The sequence below is a fragment of the Falco punctatus genome (genome assembly GCF_963210335.1).
Source record: "Falco punctatus genome assembly, chromosome: 17".
Taxonomy (NCBI): Eukaryota; Metazoa; Chordata; class Aves; order Falconiformes; family Falconidae; genus Falco; species Falco punctatus.
Genome location: NC_137597.1, coordinates 1,693,762 through 1,715,983, shown reverse-complemented (window position 1 = coordinate 1,715,983; position 22,222 = coordinate 1,693,762). Strand labels below are relative to the sequence as shown.

Sequence of the window (22,222 nt, the reverse complement as noted above, 5' to 3'; positions counted from 1 at the left end):
ATAATTCAAATGCAAAGTGTTTTCTCAGTTTTATGCTAGTATTATGGTTAGATAATAAAATCCAAATTGATCATAAAAAGAGGATAAATCCATTACAGTCTGAAAGCATTGTTCCAATAGCTATTGACAGGTAAGTTGTAGCTTAGTGCTCATTTTGGTTTATATTAGTTGAAGATTATGGCATCATTATTAGAAAAGTGGCAGTGTTCTTGTGCATGACTTACAGCACTTGGAAAGGAGTAAGACTGATGTCTCCAGCCATTTTCTTGTGGTAGTAAGGAAGCAGTTTCTGCACAGTGTGTGAGAAACCGTAGAGGCTGGTGGTTAGTAAACTAGCCAAGCAGAATCAGGAAGGCAGCTCCGTGCATAACATCTTTAACTGGCGGTATCTTCTAGCCCTTTGGAAGGCAGAGGCTCAGTTTCCTTGAAGTACCAGATAATGGCTGAGTGAGGTGAATGAATGCCCTGCTCTGTTAAGGCAAGTAAGACATAAATGAGTTTTCATCTCAGTTGTGAAAAGGAGGATCAGCCCTTTGTGCAAGTACAGTGCCATCACCTCACCTTCGTTTTAGCTAAAACTGGAAACCATCAAAACAGCATGTATGAACATGTCACTCTGCAAAGCCATTTGATCCGTGCTTAAAGAAAAGGGCAGAAATGTTTCAAGGTTTTAGATTGTGTTTCAACAAATTCTAGACCCTGAACTAAATAACTGTCCTGAAGATGGAACAATTGCTTGAGATATTTGGGGAAACGTGGATTTTTTTTGTGTTCTGGTACTTACCGCTGGTAGAGGTAAGTTGTGCTCAAGGATGTGTGTGTCCATCTGCTGAGCACATACAGACCCATTTCCACAAAAGGTGAAACAGCCACTTCAAGCAATAGACTTCTCCTGATCTGCTGAGCCATTATGGTGACACCTATCACATCTATCCTGGGACATGATGACAGGCAGCCTCCATAGCTTGTCTCTCTCTAAAGGCAATCTGACAAGCCACAGCTGATTACAATGGAAAAATGTTGCCTTTTGCAGCTGGCACACCATGCGGTTCCCTAGCCTGAGACAGTCCAGTCTCTCATGTGGCTGGCTGCTGAAATTTTACAAACATTGCCTCAGCTAATCCAGAACCAGATTTAGTGTTACATTCATGTAGTTGTGCTCTATTTCCTTGGTTAAAGTACAGACAGTGAGAGTTCTGGCTGGCCGGGGTATTTTGCTAACGCCAATTTCTTGTCACAAAGGCTGAATTCTGGCCTTTCGTAGGAGAGTGTTGGTTTACAAGCGACTACAGAGAATAGCTTTGCCAGCTAGCAATGAAGTGTACTTTTTAAAAGAGATCAAGTTTTACATTTTATGTAAAATCATGTAAAAACATGTAAAAAATTTATGTAAAAACAGTAGAATCAATTTGCCGTCTGTCCCATATGCCATTCTATAGGAGAGCACACAGAAATTAATCATATTGAACCTCTGATTTCTCCAGCTCTATGCATCAGCCTCTAAGATGAGGGAAGGGAACCTGATTGCCTGTTAAGAGTAAGCTCTTTGTCATTTCCAAATATTAACAAAACTCTGAACACAACTCCAAAAGCTAAAAGCTTGTTCAGAGAGAGAAGAATTAAAGTGAGCATGACATACGTGGTTGTGACTGAGAGGATGACTTGTATACTTCTGCATTTCCCCTTTACTTTAGCATTTAGGTAATCTCCATCAAGATACCAAGTTATGTTCCGTAGGTGCTTTATATGACCCCCAAACAAAGAGTAAACATCAGCAACAGATCATCCTAAGATGTTGAAAGTGGCTTTTCTTCTAAAAGGGAAATAAAGTAACTTGCAGCAATGTTGTAAATGTTCTTTAGCTTTAATTGAAGCAAATGTTAAAGTGCTCTCTGTAATGGTAATGACAGGCTTTACTTTTGCTTTCTCTATAGGTGTACCACTAGCCCAGAAATTCACAGAACCCTGTTCTGACACCCTGTTCCCCATTTTAGTGCGTATTGGCCTTCAAACAGCTGGTTCGCTTCGCCTGTATGTTACAGGGTTTGGAGGAAAACTGGCATAGCAGATTGAATTAATTCAGCATCTTTCTGTTGACATCATCCATAAGCGATGCCTCACAGGAGGGGATCACACACATCAGAGTGAAATCACTTTTTCACACAGTTAGCTTCTCCTCCATTTTACATGTTTACATATATGCTGCCTTACTGGTTTTGTTCACATAAAAACCATCACAGCGAGTCACGTCAACAGTCTGTGCAGTCCAGCTTCTTTATGACAGCAACTGGTTTTGAAGGACAAGTTGCAAAAGCTAGGATAACTTACGAGCAGTCTTCCACCTCCCACACTCACCCTGCTTCCAGCAGTCACGGATTTGGGAGCCAGGGGTTATACTTACCCAATGTTCTTAATTAATAGCCACCACTGTGGCCAGCTTCCATTGGCAAATCCTGTTTTCATCTCTGCAGCACTCTATGGCAGTGTGTTTAAAAAAAAAAAGAATAGTTGTGTTTTGTGCAAACCTTTTTTATTAGTGTATGTGGAAGCTTTGTGAGGTTTTGAAGGTTTTTTAAGATTTTTGAATTCTACTTGCCTTAGCTGTCTCAGAAGTATTTCTTTTTAAATGGTGCTTTCCATTTCATTGCTCATTCCCTGATGGTTGTATTACGGCGATTATGCTGGAGAACAAGTAGCAGTGTGTCAGTCCCCTTTTTTTTTTTTTTTTCCTAATGTTGAATTCTTCAGCATAAATTCATAATCCTCCCTTTTACAGATTCATATGAACACAGCTGTTAATTAATAAGATTCCCCAGCTAACCTTTTTGTTGCAATTTTCTGGTCCTGTTCAGATCAAATATGAATAATTGAATAAGTGCCTCAGAGTCCCCCTCAGGCTGCGCAGTGCCACCCGGGCGAGGTGATGGGGTAGAGCTGGCAATGCCTCGGCCCTTCTGGAGGAAGCATGTGTGCAATGCCCCAGCGCCGCGTTTCTCCAGCCCGGGGAGCTGGCACAAGGCCATCACCACGCTCTTCTTCTCCATTCCTCCTCCTCCCCCTCTCAGCTCCCCAACATCTCTGCTCTCCCAGGCACCCGGTGCTGCTTCCATCCCCTTGTCTCCCCTTTCCACCCATTACCTTTCCCTTCTGAAAGACAGTCCTTGTCAGGTCTTACTGAATAACCCTCTCGTGTCCGCCCTTCTGACCAAGTTCATTCTCTTCTTTGCAGCCAGCCCTCGTGCCCCAGCCTCTCAGCCTTGGGCTCTCCTCGGATGGTGCCACATCAGCCCTGCTGGGGCTGCCACCACCTGTCCCCTGCTGCTCCTCTTGTTCCTTCCCCTGGCGCACACTCCACTGCCATCGCCCCCTCAGTACACTCATCCCTCCAACTTCACGGCTGCTTGCTCTGCACGCCCACGCCAGCCAGGCTTCGCCCCCTGCTCTCACCCGCTCCCAGCCCATCTCCCCCCTTTCCCCCCATGCAGAGAGCCAGGAGGGAGGGACTTGCTTCTAGCAGCACTTGCTGCTGCCCCGTGCTCCGGGGCCGGCTTTCCAGAGGAAGCTTTGTTTAGTCTCTGGTGGAGGTTGCTACCTGGTGACAATAACTTGCTTGTGCCTTTGTGACCTGGATATGGCAGGCGGCCATCAGCTGAAGAGCCCCGACCTAAGGTTCCTCCCCGTGGCAGCCTTCCAGATGCCCCTTTCTCTCCTTTGGCCGTCCGGGGACCAGCTGCTTGTTCTGGGCTGGCTGGGGGCCTTGGCATGTAAAACTGGTTTGTAAATTGGGTGCCTACGTGAACTGGACTGGATCCTTCCTCTGACCTCCTGTTCCTGGCTGTTGTCCTGCCCCTTTCAAGTTTTATGTCAGCCTCGGGCTGCTCTCTCTGACTCTTGCTCTTGTGTTGACTTCCAGTTCCAGTCTGTTGTCCCTGGCTTTCCCATAAACTTGCAGCTCTTTGTCCCGGTCTGCTTTTCCTCTAGGTCAGCTTTTATTTCTGGTGCAACCACTTTCCCCCATGTGCGCTGGCATGGGAGTCATTAGGATGCAGGAGGCGAGAGGCAGCCTGCCAGCCTTCCTAGCCTTTGATCCTGCAGACAGCCCAGTCTGACCAGTAGCAACCAGGAACACCAGTTGCTGGGAAAGGCGTGGCAGGGCCCTGGGTCACGCATGCATGCTTGTTTGCTCTGAGCTGACAACGAGCAGCCTGTACATGGGGCTGTGGCACATGCAATAAGGAGGTTTTGCCAGATTTCATCACGTCTGGTTTTCGAGGTGCGCAACTTCTCCCACTTAGGATGGATTTTCTCTGAAAAAGCGCAAGGGTACATCCTCGCATGAGAGCCCTTCTCCTTTTCTCCTGTCTCCTCCAGAGTATGGGCACTTCAACACTTCCAGCTTTTCAGTAATAACGGTTTTAAGGGGTTTGGCAAAATAGGTATTTCCCTTGCTCATTCTTGAATACTTTTTGGATGGTTTTGCTAGCGATTTTCCAGAAATACCGAGTTTGAGATATGCCTCACAGAAAATTAAAGCCTGAACTGATCGTCTTTGCCAAAGCTTTTCAGCCACTGAAAACAAGTTTTTAAACCTGGAAGTCCTGGGCATCCTTAGGAAGTGATGCAGCCAGACCTGCTTATGTCACTCTCTCCTTCCCTGCTTTAAGCGACCTCATCCTTGCTCATTGTTCCTACCTTCCCCCAGTACATGGGGTGCTCTGTGCACACCGCTTTCACTGCGGTAGGGTTTTTCCCTTCCCTGATCTTCACCGATTCACCTCCATGCCGTTGTTCTCTCACTGAAACCCGCGGGGCTTAGCTAAGAGGGGCGCTGGCAGCCCCAGCCCGCGTGAGCAGCTGCAGCCTCCCCGGTGTACTTTAATCTCCCCGCACACGTTTTGCTAAGATGTAATACTTGCTCCCTTCCCAGCGGAGAGCCCAGCTGCGGTGGTGTTCTGTTGAATATTTACTGTGCTCTGAAGGACGTGATTTTGTGATGTTTTACAGTGCTTCATTTGGTAGAAGTAGTGACCTGAGCAGTCCCTACATTTCAGCCAGTCGCAATACATCTGTAGCTACCTCACCCAGTGCCATTGGCTCATCTACCTCACTGGGCACCCCGTGGCATCCTGTCTCTTCCTGCCCCACATCTCTCAGTGCGAACGCTACTGCATCCGCCCGCCAGTATACCAGGTAACGGCTCACAGCTGAGATAACTGCAGAAAATCAGCATTTGGGTTGCAAGTTCTGAATGCTGGAGTGGATTGTGGACTGGACGTGCGCTTCCACACAGGGAGCGCTGATAAGAAATCCCGGAATGGTTGTGTTGGACCGTTTCAGTAGTGCATATGCACCAGCAGGCAGCTAACGGCCCCTGTGTGACCCTCGCTTCTTCACCCCCGGAGCGGTCGGTTGTACCCTCTTGCTGCCCTGTTAGAGCCCTGCTGTGTTGCTCAGGCTGCTCTTGGGCGTTCAGTGTTACAAGCTCTTGGAGTTCGTTCCTTCTGCCTATTCGCCAGTTATATTTTCTAATTGTTTTTGCTACAAACAGGGATGTGAAGACTGTGAATTCCTCCTGCTTATTCTTCCACAAGTTTTTGAAAGCTCGTTTTAATGTGTGCTGTTCTCTACAAAACCACAAGTCTAGAATGAGGAGAGTGAACTGTCAGTGCTCCCTCAAGGTGGCTGGTCTCACTCAGCAGCGGAGTTCACTTGCTTTGCTTTCCGTTATGTCTTCTCTATTTCAGAGCCCCTTTCAGGCAACAAACTGATACTGCTGTAGAGAAAAATACAGAGGGCATCTCTGCTAGCACCCCCCTAGGTGTAATCACAAATCGTGCCATACTCGGCTCTGCTAACGGTATTGCGAATGCCAGTGCTGCCTCAACCACAGGAAAGGACTGCTCAGCTGAGGAAGCCAGGGAGCGCAGAAGGTTAGTGAGCAGAGTGCCGCTGTGTGTCGGTCCTCCTCCGTCATCAGATCTCACGTGGTGGTGATGGTGGGGGTGTGAGAACTGTTTCTCAGGTGCTACGTAGAGTTAACGGGCTGCTGCCCCTGCTCTTGTCTTAAGTTTTGAACTGAGTCATCCCTGGCTTGTAGGTTACATTTAGGTTCATAATTTTCTACTTGTCTTTTTAGCATCTCAGCCTTTTTCTTCAGTAGTCATCTCAGCTACTAGTCTCAATCCCTGTACACAAGAGGGGTGGACAGCCCAGTAGCCACTTGTAGTAGGTTCTGTCACATAAATCCCATTCTGGAAAGAGCAGAAGAAATGAAACACATTCAGGTGCCTCAGTCACCTCTATGCCTCGGTCCTTGCTGCACAAGCCTCTCGATGCCCTCTGCAGTTAGTGGGGGAAAACAAACATTGCTGGAGTGTGCAGGTGTGCGATACAGGAGGAGATGGGCTGCACTCTAGCAGCATGCATTTCTTTCGATCGACTATACAGGAAGGCTTACCACAGAGGCAGAAGTCTGCCTTGTGCAACTGAGGCTATTTCAGCAGCAGCAGCAGCATTTTTAATTACACTGAATCTAACTGGTGGTATCTCTTTCTTACCATATGATGGTATTTTAAGACTGGGGAGATACAAAACTGGGGTAGCTGGTGCTCTTTTCAAAGGCAATTTACCATGTGCTTTTAAGTACCAAATAGCAAATGCTCCATCTTTATTCATGCAAACAGGTTAACTTTTGCAAATTCTGTCTCTTCTGATGGCATTGGTGAAAGTAGATGGTGATAAATAAAATGCGGTGATGAACCGTGTATTCCTAACTAGCAACCAGTTCATGGAGTGTATTCCGTAATAAGATTCTTCCAAGCTAAAATAATAACTTCTTAAGATACGGACCTCTCTGAGTGGAGATATACTCAGACATATTTTAAATAGCCTAAAGCCAAAGGATGTGAAAAGCAACAATGGAAATTATCAGCTTGCAAAGATGAAGATGGTAGAGCTCAGCAGTGCCGTGTAGCCTGCAGTCAGTCAGGGGCCTCCCCCACGGCGGGCGGGCGGGCGGGCATGCTTGCAGCGGGCTTCTCTTTGCTGCAGTAGGGCCCTGAAAGACGGTGGTCTGTGCTATTTGGAAAATACCCAAAGTTTTAGTGCTCGTTGGGCTTTTTTTTTCTTCTTTTTTTTTTTCCCTTTTTTTTTTTTCCTTTTTTTTTTTTTTTCCCCCAGAGCTAGCCCAGGGAGTGCTTTGAAGGTATGTCAGGCATTCTGGATGAGCCACATTCATCCACTCTGTATGCAGGGACATAATTTGAAATAGCTGCTGCAGAGTATCTTTGTAAGAACACTTAAGGTTAATATTAGGAGTACCTCCGTATGCTCCTCGTCATTTTGCTAGGGGTCAGTTGTCTTGGTGTCATTTGCAATTGAATTGAGAAGAGCTGCCAAAAGATACTCCTGGTGCAAAGTGAGATTGTACAAAAGAGGACAGAGTGAGTATTGTGTTTTTAGTTCACACTTCAGACAGTTTCACAACAGTATCTCCATTTCGGCAAGCCCAGAATCAAGTTGCAGAAGTTTTAGATTTTTTTCCCCGAAGAAATGGGCTCCAAAAAACCCACCAGACTTTTGGCACTGTCTGCAGACGGAGATCTCGGCTGTGATAGTATTTGTAGATGCCCGAAAGAGCATCTATTAATATTACTGCATTGGCATGTATTACCAAATCGGTTTCTATAAATAGCGTAGGAGATCTGTTTGTCTCCTGCGTTTGTATTAGAGAACCAACTCTTAGGAATTATGATAATGTAAAAAGAAACACCAGAAAATTCCTCCCACCTTTAACTGGTGCTTTGAAACTATTGAGAGGAAAAGAAAGGTACAGCGAGGATGCGTTGGGTGGAGGAAACCTTATTTGTGAATGTGTGTTCTAACAGCAGGATATACTGACTGGGGAACTGCCTGCACGTTTTGAACTAGGAAACATGGAGCTAGAGGAACAGGAGAGGCCACCTACATGGGAAAAGCTTATTTTGGAAGGAGACCAATTCCACTAAAATAAAATTAAAAAAGAAGATGGCAGGCAGTTGTCAGGGAAGCACTGTATGGATTTCAGTTCCCACCGGCAGCTGTTGCGGTAGTGTTCGGTCTGCTTCAGTGTTTCCAAAGCTCCGGCTTTCTCTTAGCAACAGAAACATAAACAGGCTTATCAGCTAATATTAGATCCCAGGGATGTCTCCTAACTTGTGGCCTTAAATTATCTGCGTGAAGCCAAAAGGTTAAAGCAGAAGAGACTGCCAGGTCTGGGGAGGAACGAGCAGCCCTGTGCTCCGGCGTGCGGTTTCGCATCCTTGGGTGCCCAGCACCCGCAGCCCGGCCCATGCCGTGTGTCACCCGCGGCGCTTTACCTGCCACTGGCTCGGCTCGCCAGCTGAATCGGTCGGCAGCCCCCCGGTGGGTGGGAAATCATGTGCCTGGCCTGGCTGCAGAGGGGTGATGAGACACAAGAGGCGGCAGCGCAGGGGAGGACAGTTCGCAGGCACCCAGGGCCACCTGCCCGGCGCAGGGTGACACGCTGCTGCCGGCTGTCCCCGCCACACGGCTGGATGTTCCGCCCCGCCGCTGCCACGCGTGTTTACGTGTGCCCGGCCGCGTTCAGCCTCCCGCAGTTCTGCTGCGGCACGGCGGTTGTGCCGGGAGGCTGGAAACGTGCTGTTTTCCAGAGTCGGTGGCTTTGCCAGGCAGTTTCTTTCTCTTTTTCCTGGGGATTTCCGAGCCGCTGACCACCCTTGCTGTTGAGCCATTTTGACGATCTCCTGCCAGCGCCAAATTGTCTCACACCGCCAGTGCATCTGTCCGGCTGAACTCAAACCAGCACCGGCTCTGCTCGGGTGGGCTACGCGGGTGGGGGCCTGCAGTGCCTGGTGCAGAACCGGGGTCCGCCTGGTCCCTGCCTGGTGCAAGCAGGCGGTGGGGAACCGGGGGGCCGTTGGTTGCAGCCCACTGTGGGGTATCCGCCTTCACCCGGGGTGACAGCGGCCTCTAGTGCCACCGAAAGCTCCTTTGCAAAGGTCACCTGCAGCTTTGTCCCCGCGGTTTCAGCAGGGCCCTGGGCACCTCTCCTGGGACCCCGCGCTGCAGCCCCTCTCGGGGGGCTCCTGCTCCCTGCGCGTGCCCCGTGTGCGGGACGTGACCTGTGCCATGAGGCACCTGGTGCTGGAAGGAAGGTCGGGGGGGGGGGGTCTGGGTCTCGCTGAAGCCTTTCGTATTACGTGAGAGCTTTGGTTCCCAGAATAGACTGAAAGGCGACCACGCAGCCCGTGGCTCATGCTCAGCATCACGTGCGGTCAGAGCGGCTTTGCCTGAGAGCTTCTGACAGGCAAGACTGTGCTCTCAGTTGTGTCACCAGTTTAAAAGCACACCCTTGAATTTGAAATCTGGCCTGTTTTTGTAAGAATTGCAATTTTAATTTGACCTTCCTCTCATTTTTTTTTTTTTTTTTTTTTTTTTCCTTTTCCCCCCCCAGCCACTTTGTTTATACGATCGCGTTCTGCAATTGTGTTTGTTCTTCCTGTTCATCAGGAAGGTTCCAGCAAGGTGGTAGCACTTGCCATCAGGCAAGCTGTTAAGAGACGGGAAACATATCTCTCCCTTATTTTTGAATGAGTTCTCAAATAAATCAATAGGAGTGAAGTGGGCTTGTTTTCGTAGCAGCTTTGGGGCTGGTGGCTGTGCTCAGCCTGCCTTCCTGCCCTCGAAAGTTTCCCCTGGAATTTTTTTTCAGATGAAGCAAGTACACTGACATGCAAGGTAAATGTGTCTAGCAAATATTTCCCTTTTCTGCTTCATTCCCAAGAGGAATTTATTTTTCATTCTTTGTTCCTTCATTCTAAGGATCCAGCTGCTAATTATAGTAGCATATATTAATAATATATTATTAACTGAATCCTCTTCCACCAGTACTGTTAGGTGAACAATTTTTGGCAAGTCCTTTTACCTTGTGATTCTTGTCCTGTCCAAATTCAGAGCATGACTCCTCTAGGGTGAGCGCGGATGCCCAGTGCATCTGATAAACCTTGTTATCTGACAAAAAAAAAATAAGAACCCCTGATCTCTGTAAAAGTTAAATTGTGGGGTTTGCATTCATTTAAATGTCGCTTGAGAGGAACTGGAGGAAGAAGCCGTGAGCATTATCTTGCTACCACCTTGGGATGTTTTCAGTAGCATGTAGCCCTATAATCCTTATCACTGACTGACATAAAGTTGAGTAGTCTTAATTCTCCTGGGAAATTCTCTGGGGAAGCAGAGTGGTGGTGGCACTCGTGCGAGGTGCTACTGCATGGCAAGGGATGGATTCCTGTCCACACAGCGGACAACAAAAAGTTAAGAGGTCTCTCTCTCATGAAGAACTGAACCATCGTCCGGCACCTGCTGTTGAAAGCATTTATCTGCCACGCTTCTGCAGTTAATCTCTTTCAGATAAAGTCGTCCTTTTTTAAAAAGGCTACTGGTGCAGATGACGTGGGAGGGCAGGAATTCTGCTGGCCATCGGATTGTCCATGTTGGGAAGAGGCGAGATTGCTCCTGCTGTATCAGAAATCAGGCTGCATTTTTATTTGGACAAAGGTCGAGGTGTGGGATGGGGGTCACTGCTGCTGAGCCTGGTTTGCTGTAAGGGCGGCGAGCAGGTGTGCTGCTGCGTGCTCAGCTGCCAGCTGACTTTATCCAGCGCGCGGGGAAGGGGGGGTGGATATTTTGGCATTTGCTTTGGGCGGAGGAGCCCAGGCTGTAGGTTGGCCTGATAATGCAAAGCAGGAATATATGCGGGATCCTCCAGGAATGGTCAAGGAAACGAAGCAGGGACCACTTGAGCTAACCAATGTTAAAGAAGTGCAGCTTGACAGCACGGAGCAAGCAGAAGGTAAAACTGCCTTTCCCCATCCCTGTCTACATGCGGAACCTCTGTGCAGTTTCCTTTTCTTACTAATTGTAACCACTGATGTTTCACGTATTTAATCCTTGTGTCTAACAGCACATTTGTCTGATGGCAAGTCCTGCACCAGGGCTCCAGTTCCATCTGGGCACTAGTACCTGGAAGCTCAGGGTATGGGCATTTACTAACTTTGACGCGTTCGAATACTTGCCTGTGTTCAAAACCAGCCATTAAACTGAAGAATGCACCCAAAGTGTTTGTGGAGATACCGTCTGATGGTACAGCCAAGAGCTAATTTCGCAGAAAATCAGCTCTTCTGCTAAATTCTCCGCTCCACAGCACCGACCCGTGGATGTTACAGGTGGAGAAACCAGGTAGCCACCCTGGGATTTCTAGAGGAAAAGTTTTTTGAGCAAATTTAACTAATCTTATGTCCTGAGAATAGTGGACACTTGAAATCGAACCAACGCCACTGCCACGCTAGGAAATTGCGATCTTAGCTCAGTAGGAAGTGGAAATCTTTTATACATTATTAATATTCAGTGATGTTTTCTGTAATTCGGCTGGGGCTGATTCATGATCGTCATCCTTAGAGCTGCTCAGGCGTCTGCTGGGTGGCGGCTTCCACGAGGTGGCAGCCAAAGGCTGCTCAGATGGACGTGCCAAGGGAGCGTTGCTCCCAAGGTTTATCTGGTTCAACAGCTGAACCGTCTTTATCACCATCAGGTTTTGATTTTATTTTATTTTTTCATTGCAAAAGGCAATTTCCCAAGTACTCAGCTTTTTGCCACGCGAGGGCTTATTTTTTTTCCCCAGGAATTTCCTGCCCTGTTTCAGGCACCGTAAGGCAGCTTTTGGGAAAGCTATAATAGGTCTGTTTAAGGCTGTTTAAAATGTCAGATTGCATTGGCTGATTTTAAAAATGAGAAAGAGTAATACTGTTAGATGCAGGACACTTGCATCTTTGCCTTCATTCCATTCATCAGCTGGCAGGAGATGGAGTTTCATCCCGCTCCGTTTCATGCAGCAATTTTTTTTAGTGCAAAGATCCAGTCTCTGGGGGCTGCAGACAGTAGTGCATGTTGTTTGTTCCATGGCACGGTGACAAACTGCTCAGTGTTGTGTATTGACACCTAACGTCCTATGCTGAACACAAACCCATTTCAAAATGTTCCAGCCTGGAAAGCTTTGCATTTGTGACGGTCTCAGCTCGTGCATTCAGTAACTAATGGGAGCTTCGGCAGGGGAGAGGTGCTGCTGGTTTGCATGGGTTTGCCTTTGCAGCACTCTGCTTTTCTCTTACAGAAAAATGTCCTGGATTGTTTGGGGGGTTTTTTTGTTGTTGTTTTTAAACAAGTGCTGGAGGAACTTTAAAGGCCTAGGTTCACAGCAACAGCAACCCTTCTCCAGATGAGGTAGCCAGTTTAAGGAATGTAATCCCTGTGATGTTTGTTGCCTTTGCACTTTCTACCATGACGCTGAGTGGCATTAATTAATGCAGAGGGATAACATCGATCGTTTAAAAGCCTCCAATCCACGCGCTCTCTCCCTCAGCCCCAAACTTTGTGAGTTCTCCGTAGGTACCAGTGCTGTATTTTATTCTTTGGCAGAGGAAGAACAGAGCACCTGGGACTGAGAGCGAGCAGGGCTGCGTTCCCACCTAGGTCTGCAGTTAGAGCGCTGCTCACTTCACTGTACTGCAGCACGCCAGGCTGCGCTGAGCTGTGTGCTGTATCCCTACGGCATTCAACGCAGAGCTGTTCTGGTGGGCATACAGAGAAATGAACAGGGGCAGATGGGAAAGCACACGCAAAATCGTCAAGAGCTGTCTGATAGGAAGTATTCTTAAAGCACCAGCTGCCATACGTGTAACCTCTACCCATTGTAAGCATCGCATCAAAGTGTGAGTTTTGCAGAGGGATAAAGGGTACTTGTTATTTTGATTCACAAGTGATAAAGATCACAAGTCTCTTAACCTCTCGGATCAGCACCTGAACATGTTGAGCAAAGCAAAGCTGTTGCAAATAAATCTTCTGCTTGTTAACCTGCTAATCGTTCTGTAAATAGATGATGGCGATTCAGACATTTAAACTTTCATGAGTTTGAGAATTCACAGTCCAGATTGAAACACAATGACAGCCCGGAACAGCCAGGACCAACTTGAGAGAGAAAAGCAAAAGCCTGAAAATGGTGAATACTCAGCCGAGCCTTTTCGAGCCAGCTGTGAAACGCTTTATGAGCGTGATCCTGTTATCCCTCTGTCCTCAGCTTATTAAATAACTCCGCATTGTCTGGCTGTCTCTCCCCTCGTTCCCAGCTCTAACGCTTGCAGGGTCTGACATGTTGCCCTTCTCTCCTGCCTGTTGAATGTCTTCTCAAATTATAGTCGGCCAACTTTTCGTGGCAGTTTCTCTGATGAGTGTTTTCAGTTGCGGTGGGCTGGCGCACAGAACGTGTTCGTGCAGGGAGAAATACAGTGAAGAACTGAAACCTGTTGTTTGGATGAGAGAGCAGGAAAGAGTCTTTTTCTGACTGTTTCCCTGTAATTGTCAACTATTTGACTTGCTGCGGGGTACATACTTTGTTATCTAACTTAAGGAATTGTATTTCGGGAACTGCTGTCAGCATTGTTGCCTCCAAAACTTGCACTTGCTTCTCTTCCCTCCCCCAGCTTAGAGATAGTTTCTTAGCTAATGGCAAATTTCCAGTTTGTAGGAATGCATTGCTGGGATGCTGTACTTTTCCAATTGTTTCGAGGGGAACAGTATCAGTACTAGAGGCTTTTGCTGGGCTTTATTTTTTTCTGTCTTCCTTTTTTCAGAGTGTGTGTGTAGGTATATATATATAACATGGATATACATATACATGTATATATAAGAGATAAGAGATATATGTATGATATTTTTAAAAATACTGCAGTGTTTGGAGTGGTGATACTGTACTGTTAAAAACAGCTATTTCAGAGATTTTGGAATCTGAATATCTGTATGGCTTTTCATATGCCTAAGGTGCCACCTCGTGTGCAGGAAGCCAAAGCTGTGCCTGGCTCCCCTTCACCTGCATTTTCCAGATCTGGAAGAACCAGAAGCCTGTCCTGCCTTCCAGGAAAACTGTCACTATAGTTCCTAGTCTACTGAGTGTAGTTCAGAGTCTCACTCCTGAACTAGAAAGAGAATTTGGGCTGAGATGAGAGGAGCCAGAGAGGACCAGCGGAGCGGCTGCTGCCCAGGGCAAGCTGTCCTGCAGAGCCGCATGGAGCATAGCCCGGTCCACAACCCGCATCTGCAGCGACCAGACACACTATAGCTACTGGCTGCCAACCGTATCCTTACTGCACTTGCTGCAGGAACATGAGTTTATTGCAGAAGGACCTGATGGGATGGAGGGAACCCGTTGTGGGCTGCTGCAGCTCTCAGGGGGGTGGGGGGGTGGGGGGTGGTGGTGTATCTCAGGTTTTGGTGTGCTGACAGCAGGATGAGATGCCTTGAATCCACCTCGACAAGAGGGCAGCTGTAGCATATAATGAATGTTTCGCTTCTAAATTTGTCGCCAGTTCTGATGTGTGTAGGTGAGTGTCTTTTAGGCAAGTGCTTTTCCAGTGCTGGGTCAATGAAGTGTGAAAATGTAAAACTCCAAGTTCTGCACATTCTTGGTGTTCCCTCTGGGACTGGGTGATGTCATTCTGCCAAAAGGCTCTGCATGCTGGTAGGTCGTGTTTGCCACAAACGCTTCAGTCTCTTCAGCGCTTAAAGGAGTTCAGGGAGGCAGGGAAGAAGCCCAGCACTGTAAAAAGAGGATCAGAAGCTTCTGTGTTCCTTGGAGAAATTCGTCATCTGTTCTTGCTATCTGTGCACCAATTAACAGGGGATTGTAATTAATTTTTTTTCAGCATCATTCACCCTTTACTTGGAAAGGGTTTCTCTCCACGGTATGTTCTTTTTTTCCCTCTGGCAAATGTTCTCGAACATACACATTTGCTTTTGCATTCTTGGTTTACCATCATGTATGTCCAGGCTTAGTATTGCCCTGTTTTGAATCTCCCCTTCTATTAGTATCTTACTGCAGCTCCTTTTGCCATGAGGTAGTGATGAGTAGTTGGAATCCATCTTGGTGTTGCACTGTCCTGATAAAAAGAGTTAACAGAGGAAGTCGGTGTTTTCTTGAAAAAAGGAAGAGTTAAGTGGGGGGCAGATTCATCATTCAGTTCCCAGCTTTTTTCTAGTTCATGCACGAATCAAAAGCTTGTAGCTCTCTCGTGGCAGCAGGACACACTTGTCTCTGTCTCTGGGAACTATAAACTTCTGCAATGTTTTTGCTGACTTTCACATACACATCTCTAACAATTTATACTCTGCTGCTTGCAATTGCAACCAGAACTCTAGGAGAAATCTGTTCTGCTTTATGTGTGCCCGGAACTTGGCATGATGGCTGCTCTTACTTCATGTATTTCTCAGAGAAAGCTTATTGCAAGGAAGTACAACGCATAGGACCATTTCTTTGAAGATCTGCTTGGATCATGTGATATTTGCTTGAATTAATAGGGTGACATAGATACTGCAGTTCGCAAGCGATGTGTTTCTTGAAAACGTAATTAAAAACTCCGTGAATTGTTTACAGACTGCCTTGTACCCCATTTGCTGTCTGTCCCCTGCAGCTTGCTGTGATCTGCAATTTTTCTGCTTTGGAGAGTACAGTATTGCTCTCCCTCTGTAATCCAGCCCAGCCTTGCTTTGTGGCTGCATCAGACTTGCGATCTCCTTTCAGTGAATTTGTTCTCTCTTTCTGTCTTCCATCCCATTTAGCATGCTGAGGTCTCTTAAAATTCAGCTTGTAAGCAAAGTGAAGCATCACCTAAAATTGTAAAATCTGTCCTTACCCTCCCTCCCTCCCACAAAGGTAAAAAAACAACAAAAAACCCAAACCCCAATAGAGCAAGAATGTGATTGAATTGCCAGCAGGTATGGTGTCTGCGGTTTGCATTTGAAATATTTACAGCACAGCCACTTTCTTTCATCACCAGAAAAAGACTGTCGCTGCTCACTCAGAGAAACCAGCTATGTCACTGTGCAGTGGTTCTGCCGACTTGTTTCAGAAAATTCAGTTATCTCGTGCTTGTTAAAATGGCTTTGGGTGAGCTCCAAGATGTGGGGGATTGTGTAAATGGAAAGAAACCAAAAGTTAGCAATCGATACAGGCTGCAGCCCAGACTGAGCCACTCTGATTTGCAAAATGTGCTCGTCTGAAGATTAAGTCACCGTTGCAGGTTGGGCACCCAAAATTGCTAATGATGTTTTAACATACTTGTAGTCTTATATGAATTATGGGAGAGCAGAGGAAAGAAGTCTGGGAGGGTGATGGGGTGAGAGACACGAAATGGTTTTCTCTTGCTGTCTCTGTGCACTCCTGGACGCAGAGCTGTAGCTAAACACTGGAACAAGGGAAACGCTGCAGCCTTGCTGCGCTCCTGCCCCTGCGGACCCTGCTGCCAAGCAGCCCCCAGGGCTCAGCAGCAGCATGCCCAGCCTCCTCTCCACCCATGTGCCTAACCTTTTTTAAAACTGCTTTGAAAATCTGTTTCGTCCTTTCTCACATCCAGCCAGCGGCAAGGAGTTCAGTACTATTTTCTTTTGTGTGCAGAAGTACTTCAGCTGCTGTAAGCGTGACCTCGTGTTGCTCACACGTACCAGGAGTATTCCTGCAGAAGCACGCTGTGCCCATGTGGCGTACGTGCTCTTGTGTGAGCCACATTCCTCCTCAGGCAAAGGCAGGTCGTATCTCGTTCCCATCGTGTGCATGTAGCTCCTACACGCCTGTGTCCTCATTGGAGAATATGAGACGTAAAAGCCGCTGATTCAAAGCTGTTGCGGTACACTGCCCACCTTCCTTAGCTACAAATATAATTGGCTTATATGTTTCAGGAATATATTTTTTAGGGTTTGGATTTGGCTTTTTTTTTTTTTACTACTGCCCTGAACTTAATTTGCAGTATATTTTGCAAATGCATTCTTCCTGCAGGTGGCTTATTACTTCTGGATGTTGTGCAAATATCAGCTATTCTGTGTCAAAAGCTGCAGAAAATGCTTATTGTTTCCTTAACGTGCCATTACCTGGGTAACACCGATGCACTGCATAGAGGAGAGCAGAAGAGAATGTCTTGTCTGCAAAATGAGGAGTTGCACAGCTTTCACTCATCAAACAGCAGCTTTTTTGTTCAGGAAACAGTGAATTCTTGGGAGGCAATCATCCCTCGGAATTCTAGGCCCTTTCCGTGTTGGCGTATCCATCACAGCTCGTGTGCCTGTCTGGGTAATCAATGGGGAGAAATGAGCTCCTCTGCAATGCATTCACATGATCTGTGCTGGAGGCTCTTTCTGAAGGTGATAAATCGCCCCCTGGAAGTGCAGTTGAGCGCGCCTGGCCAGCTCGGGTGTAGACATCTCTGTTGTAGCAAGCTCCCACCGCGTGATTCATCTCCTCCGGAGGTCTGCAGCGCAGCGTCTCCAGCACGGGGATCGATCCTTTGTGCTCCCTTTGGAGATCAGGGGAGTTCAGGGCACAATTTATTGGGTCGGATACTTGCAGCAGTTTTAGGTGAGAACCTCTCACGTGTGCCCTGCCAGCGCTCAACGTGCAGGGTGCCTAGCTGCCGTGGGTGTCCCGCCAGTAGTCCAAGGAACCCCGGTTACGCGGTGTCTCCGCCGGGTGCCGGAGACCGGCTGCACTTGGCTGCACAGCTACGTCAGCGCTGAGCACGAGACCGTGAAGGTGGACAGAAGCCATCACGGCACGTGATTTTAGAATGATCCAGATTCCCTGGTTCTTTGAGGTTTCGTCATGTTGCAGCAAAGTTAGTAATCTTTCTAATATGAACTTACTGGATCAGATGCCCATTCCCTTTTCCGTGGAGGTGGTCTGTAGTGGAGAACCAGGCAAAGAGTCCAAGGACAAAGTGAGCGTATTCCTTGATAGATCTTCATCCCTCACTTGGCTAATTATTCTTTGAACACACGTAGATCTTTGATACTCTTAACCCGTGGCAGTGGTAGACCTACAAAAGAACATTTCAGGCACCTTCATCCTTGCAGTGAGACAGTCTTAATAATCATTCCCTATTAACCAGGATGAAGAGTTTGATCTAATTAATCTTTCCCAAGACAGAAGCCACTCCACCAGCACGGAGCAGCTTTGCATGTCCAGAGCCAGGCAGCGGGGCTGGGGCAGGGGCTGGGGCACAAGTGCTCTGAGGAGCGGCTGGGGGAACTGGGGGGGTTCAGCCTGCAGAGGAGGCGGCTCGGGGGGGCCCTCATGGCTCCCTACAGCTGCCGGACGGGAGGCTGTAGCGAGGTGGGTATCCATCTCTTCTCCCAAGGAACAAGTGATAGGACGAGAGGAAACGGCCTCAAGTTGCACCAGGGGAGGTTTAGGTTGGACATGAGGAAAAACATCTTCACCGAAAGGGTGGTCAGGCACTGGAGCAGGCTGCCCAGGGAGGCAGCGGGGTCACCATCGCTGGAGGGGCTGAAGAGGTGTAGTGTAGGTGCGGTGCTTAGGGACATGGTTTAATGGCGAGCTTGGCAGCACTGGGTTAACGGTTGGCCTCGGTGATATTAAGGTCTTTTCCCACCTAAATGATCCTGTGGTTCTGTAACGTGGAGCTCAGACATACTGCTGTGCGATGCCCAGCGCTGCCGCATCCCCCTCCAGTTCTTCCAGTGGATGCTGGGGCAGAGAGTTCACCTTACATGTTTTCATTTAAATAATTCTTTTGAAGTCTCCCAGGTTTAATGAAATCTCCTGGTGACCGGCTCTGTGTTTTAACTGTGTGTTTTCCAGTGTTAAGGAACTCGGTTTAATCCGGTGTGTGAAGGTCACTCTTCCATTTTATTGCTTTTTTTCAAGGTGTTTTGGCTTTGTAAGATACCTGCAGTTCAGCCAGTCGCTAGCTCTGATGGGTTTCGTACTGAAGAAGACAGCAGATTGCAGGAGTATGATCATGACTATAACGACAGGAAGGAGGGTCTGAGGAATGTGTCAGTGCAGGATTTCTGTTCCTGAGATCTTTATCTGAATGAGAGGTGATTTGTGCGTTTGGTGGTTTGGGGTTTTTTCCTAATGCTGCAATGACATGGAATGCTGCAAATAATATACTAAATAGTTGCACCTTTTTTAACAGAACATGTTCAACACTGGAGATAATTTAGAGACTCTAGGGAGAACGACATGTGAGCATCTGCGTATCGTATGCTCATAGGGAAGTTGTCCCAAAGCAGGAGACTGTAGTCTTGGTAGACGGAACTAAAAATTATTTTTATCCGTATGAAAGAGAATAATATCTCAGCTCGGGAGCTCGCAGAGATGAGAAGGCAGACCATCTGTTTTTGGTTTAACCTCTTCTGCCCTTTTTTTCCCCAGGTCATATCTGACTCCAGTGCGGGATGAGGAGGCAGAATCACTGAGGAAGGCACGATCCAGGCAGGCCCGGCAGACTCGCAGGTCTACGCAGGTAAAGAATGGAAATACTGATGTCCGTGTGTAGGATAAAGAGCTGATGGATAGAGAGGCAAGATTTTCTTCTGCTCTTCTATTATTACTTAGGATGAGGGGCTTGTCTACCCTCTCGCTGTGTTGGAGAGGCTCTGGCAAACGCCCCTGCGAACAGTTATTACGGAGCGCTCCCCCAGGCACGCGCGAGTTGGATTCCAGGGGTCTGATCTCTGCAGTATACCTGCCGTTTAGTTTGTAGCTTGATCACGTATATTTGGGTTGCTTTGAGTCAGTGATTATGTCGGTAGACTGAGAAATGTGTTAAAGCCAACAGAATTCTCTTCTTTCTCTTAACACAGAGATGAAACAGCCTGGCTGGGTATAAGCCTGCAGGGCATTTTAAACTGACCTGGAAGACTTGAAATCTAATTGCGTAAATTGAAAAATTCTCTTTTACTTTCTTCCCAGGGTGTGACACTGACAGACCTTCAGGAGGCAGAGCGAACCTTCAGCCGGTCTCGGGCAGAGCGGCAAGCTCAGGAACAGCAAAGTGAGAAAGCGGAGAGCACCGAGCCTGCTGAGGACAGCAGTGAGAGGCAGGAGACCCGGTCACGGTGGAGCAGAAATACAGATGAGGAGGTGATCCTCCTGGCCTCAATTCTCATTGTTTCAGAGTTAATGAAGCCATTTAGGATAGCTGAGATTGGGAGAAATTCTTCTGGGGAGTCTGTGTATTTTTAAGGGGGGCAGGCTTGCCGGGAAGGAGTCATCCTGAGGAGTAGTACCGCACCTCGGCGGTCTGTCTGCACGAGGGATGTGGGTATGTAGGTGTTAGAGGTTAGCTGTGCCTTTGCTTTCTGCTGGGAATTTCACTTTTCTGTCTTTTGCCAGAAAATAAAACTGTGTAAATCACAGAAAGTGGAATGAAAAGCCTAATGATAGAAATGTGGCTTGGATCCATCCTTGCTGTGCAGGCTGGGCTGAGGCTTTGTGTTCACATTTTTCCACAGATGTTCTGTGTGTAATGGAAAGCACCCTCGCATCACTGCTGGTTTTTACTCAAAATCATTAGTTTCTATTAGGTAACTTGTTTGCCCTGCTATTGGCTGTAGGGACAAAGAGACTGAGCCCAGACTTCGCAGCGATGCGAGGGTGCTTTCACATTGTAGCTGTGCAATGCTTTTAATATTCATCCCTGTCTGATGGAATGAACCTGGTCTGGCGGATGGAGGTCATCACTTGCAGCAGCAGTGAAGAAAACGCACTGAAAGATTACCGAACTCCCTGAAATCCCAAATCTGCTTGTTCCTCTCCATTCTGCTAACTTTTCGTCATGGTTCTTTGTTTATAGACTGGCTATCGGCGATTAAGGTGCCCAATACAGCCAGACAAACCGACGACGCCTGTGTCTCCTTCCACGTCAGCACCTCTCCTTTATACAAGTTCATACCTGACTCGAACAAATAAGTATCTAGGTCTTGACTCTGTGAATCCAGCAGACTTCAGAGGTGCAGCCACAGAGATGGAGAAAAATGGTATGTACCCAGGAGCTTGAAGAACAGTCAAAGCTCAGGGATTTTCATGAGGTTCAGAACTTCCAATGTGTACAGACAGAGAGAATGAGTTTACTTGTTATTCTGAGGGGAGCGGTATGGGGAGCTGCCACCTCACAAAACAAATGTTATTTGTTTAAATGGAAATCTTAATGTAGGATGCAGCGTGTTGCTTGTAACAACAGGGATAAAAAGGATGTTTTCCATTTCAGATAAGTAAATGAGATAGTAATCCATGGAGCGTTTAGGTCTTAGATTCCCCCGGTACAGTACAGTTTGTCCTCTGAACAGGAGTAAGTCGGGATGATCTGGGGAGAGCTGACTGCTAGGGTAACCTATCTGGGCTCTGAAAAGGAAGGAGTGTGAGTAACCAGATGTAGTAGGGCACTGAGATTCCATTCCTTTCGGTTTAATAACTCCTTTGTAATCTGACACAAGCCAAGATGATCTCGATTGGCTTGGAAAGAGCCCCAGTACCTTAGCAAAAGCACAGATCTAAGTCACTGAAACCAAAGCAGTCTTTCTTTGCTTGTCCAGAGTGTGAAGATCAGGATTTAGACGACAGATCTCCAAACAAACAGTCAATCCGAGAGAGGCGGCGGCCAAAAGAGAGACGAAGAGGCACTGGCATCATTTTCTCAACAAAAGATGTAAGTTCAAGTTCCTTAGAGAAGAGAAACTCATTCTGTAATATTCAGGGTGAATTTCCCTCCGATTCCAAGCTTCACATTTTTTTCCAAGTCAGTTGATTTTCCAGTAGTCCTTCCCACTCCAACTCTATTTCAGACTGGCACTTCCAAAGGAATCCCATCTCTGGCCCATGTGACACCCAAGCAGCAGGCTCCGGGAAGCCTGTTCTTGAGCCGTAAATCAGGGAAATCCCTGCGGAACCGTGAAAGAGCCCACACGGGAGAAGAGGGTTTAGAAGTCTAGTTCCTGTGGAAGAAGGAGGTCATGAGCCAGTGGAATTATTTTCAGATTCCTCTGAGCCCAAGTCTGGCTGCGCTTTAGGCCCCCGAGAAGGAAGACAGTGAGGAATAAAACCTGTGTCTGCATCCCCTGCCCAGCACCAGAGGATGCACAGTATCAAGGCAGAAGAGCTGCCTGTGTCGTCATCATTTCTCTTAGTCTAGGTTCCAAACGGATTTCTTCAGTCTGAGGGGAAAATCACCCTCCAAACCTTGGTTAGAGGGTCGGGTAGAAAAATAGATCACCGTTCTCACGAGAGAATAAGTATTACGAAATCACGGCTGAGAAGCCTGCAGCAGTTCTTGTCCAGCTGTGGACATGCCGCCTGCCTGGT

At 47.4% G+C, this 22,222-nt stretch overlaps 1 protein-coding gene across 6 annotated transcripts in view; it reads left to right on the top strand.

The window, feature by feature from the left end:
- PPP1R12B (protein phosphatase 1 regulatory subunit 12B) overlaps positions 1-22,222 on the top strand; it is a 120,910-nt gene that overhangs the window by 55,150 nt on the left and 43,538 nt on the right. For 5 of the 6 annotated variants that reach the window (XM_080367443.1, XM_080367441.1, XM_080367442.1 and 2 more), the window contains exons 13-18: positions 5,005-5,190; positions 5,745-5,930; positions 19,295-19,385; positions 19,835-20,005; positions 20,718-20,901; positions 21,457-21,569. In XM_080367443.1, the coding sequence (XP_080223569.1) occupies positions 5,005-5,190; positions 5,745-5,930; positions 19,295-19,385; positions 19,835-20,005; positions 20,718-20,901; positions 21,457-21,569 (931 nt within the window). The remainder of the gene's footprint in view (positions 1-5,004; positions 5,191-5,744; positions 5,931-19,294; positions 19,386-19,834; positions 20,006-20,717; positions 20,902-21,456; positions 21,570-22,222) is intronic. The other variant, XM_080367445.1, reaches the window with a different exon arrangement.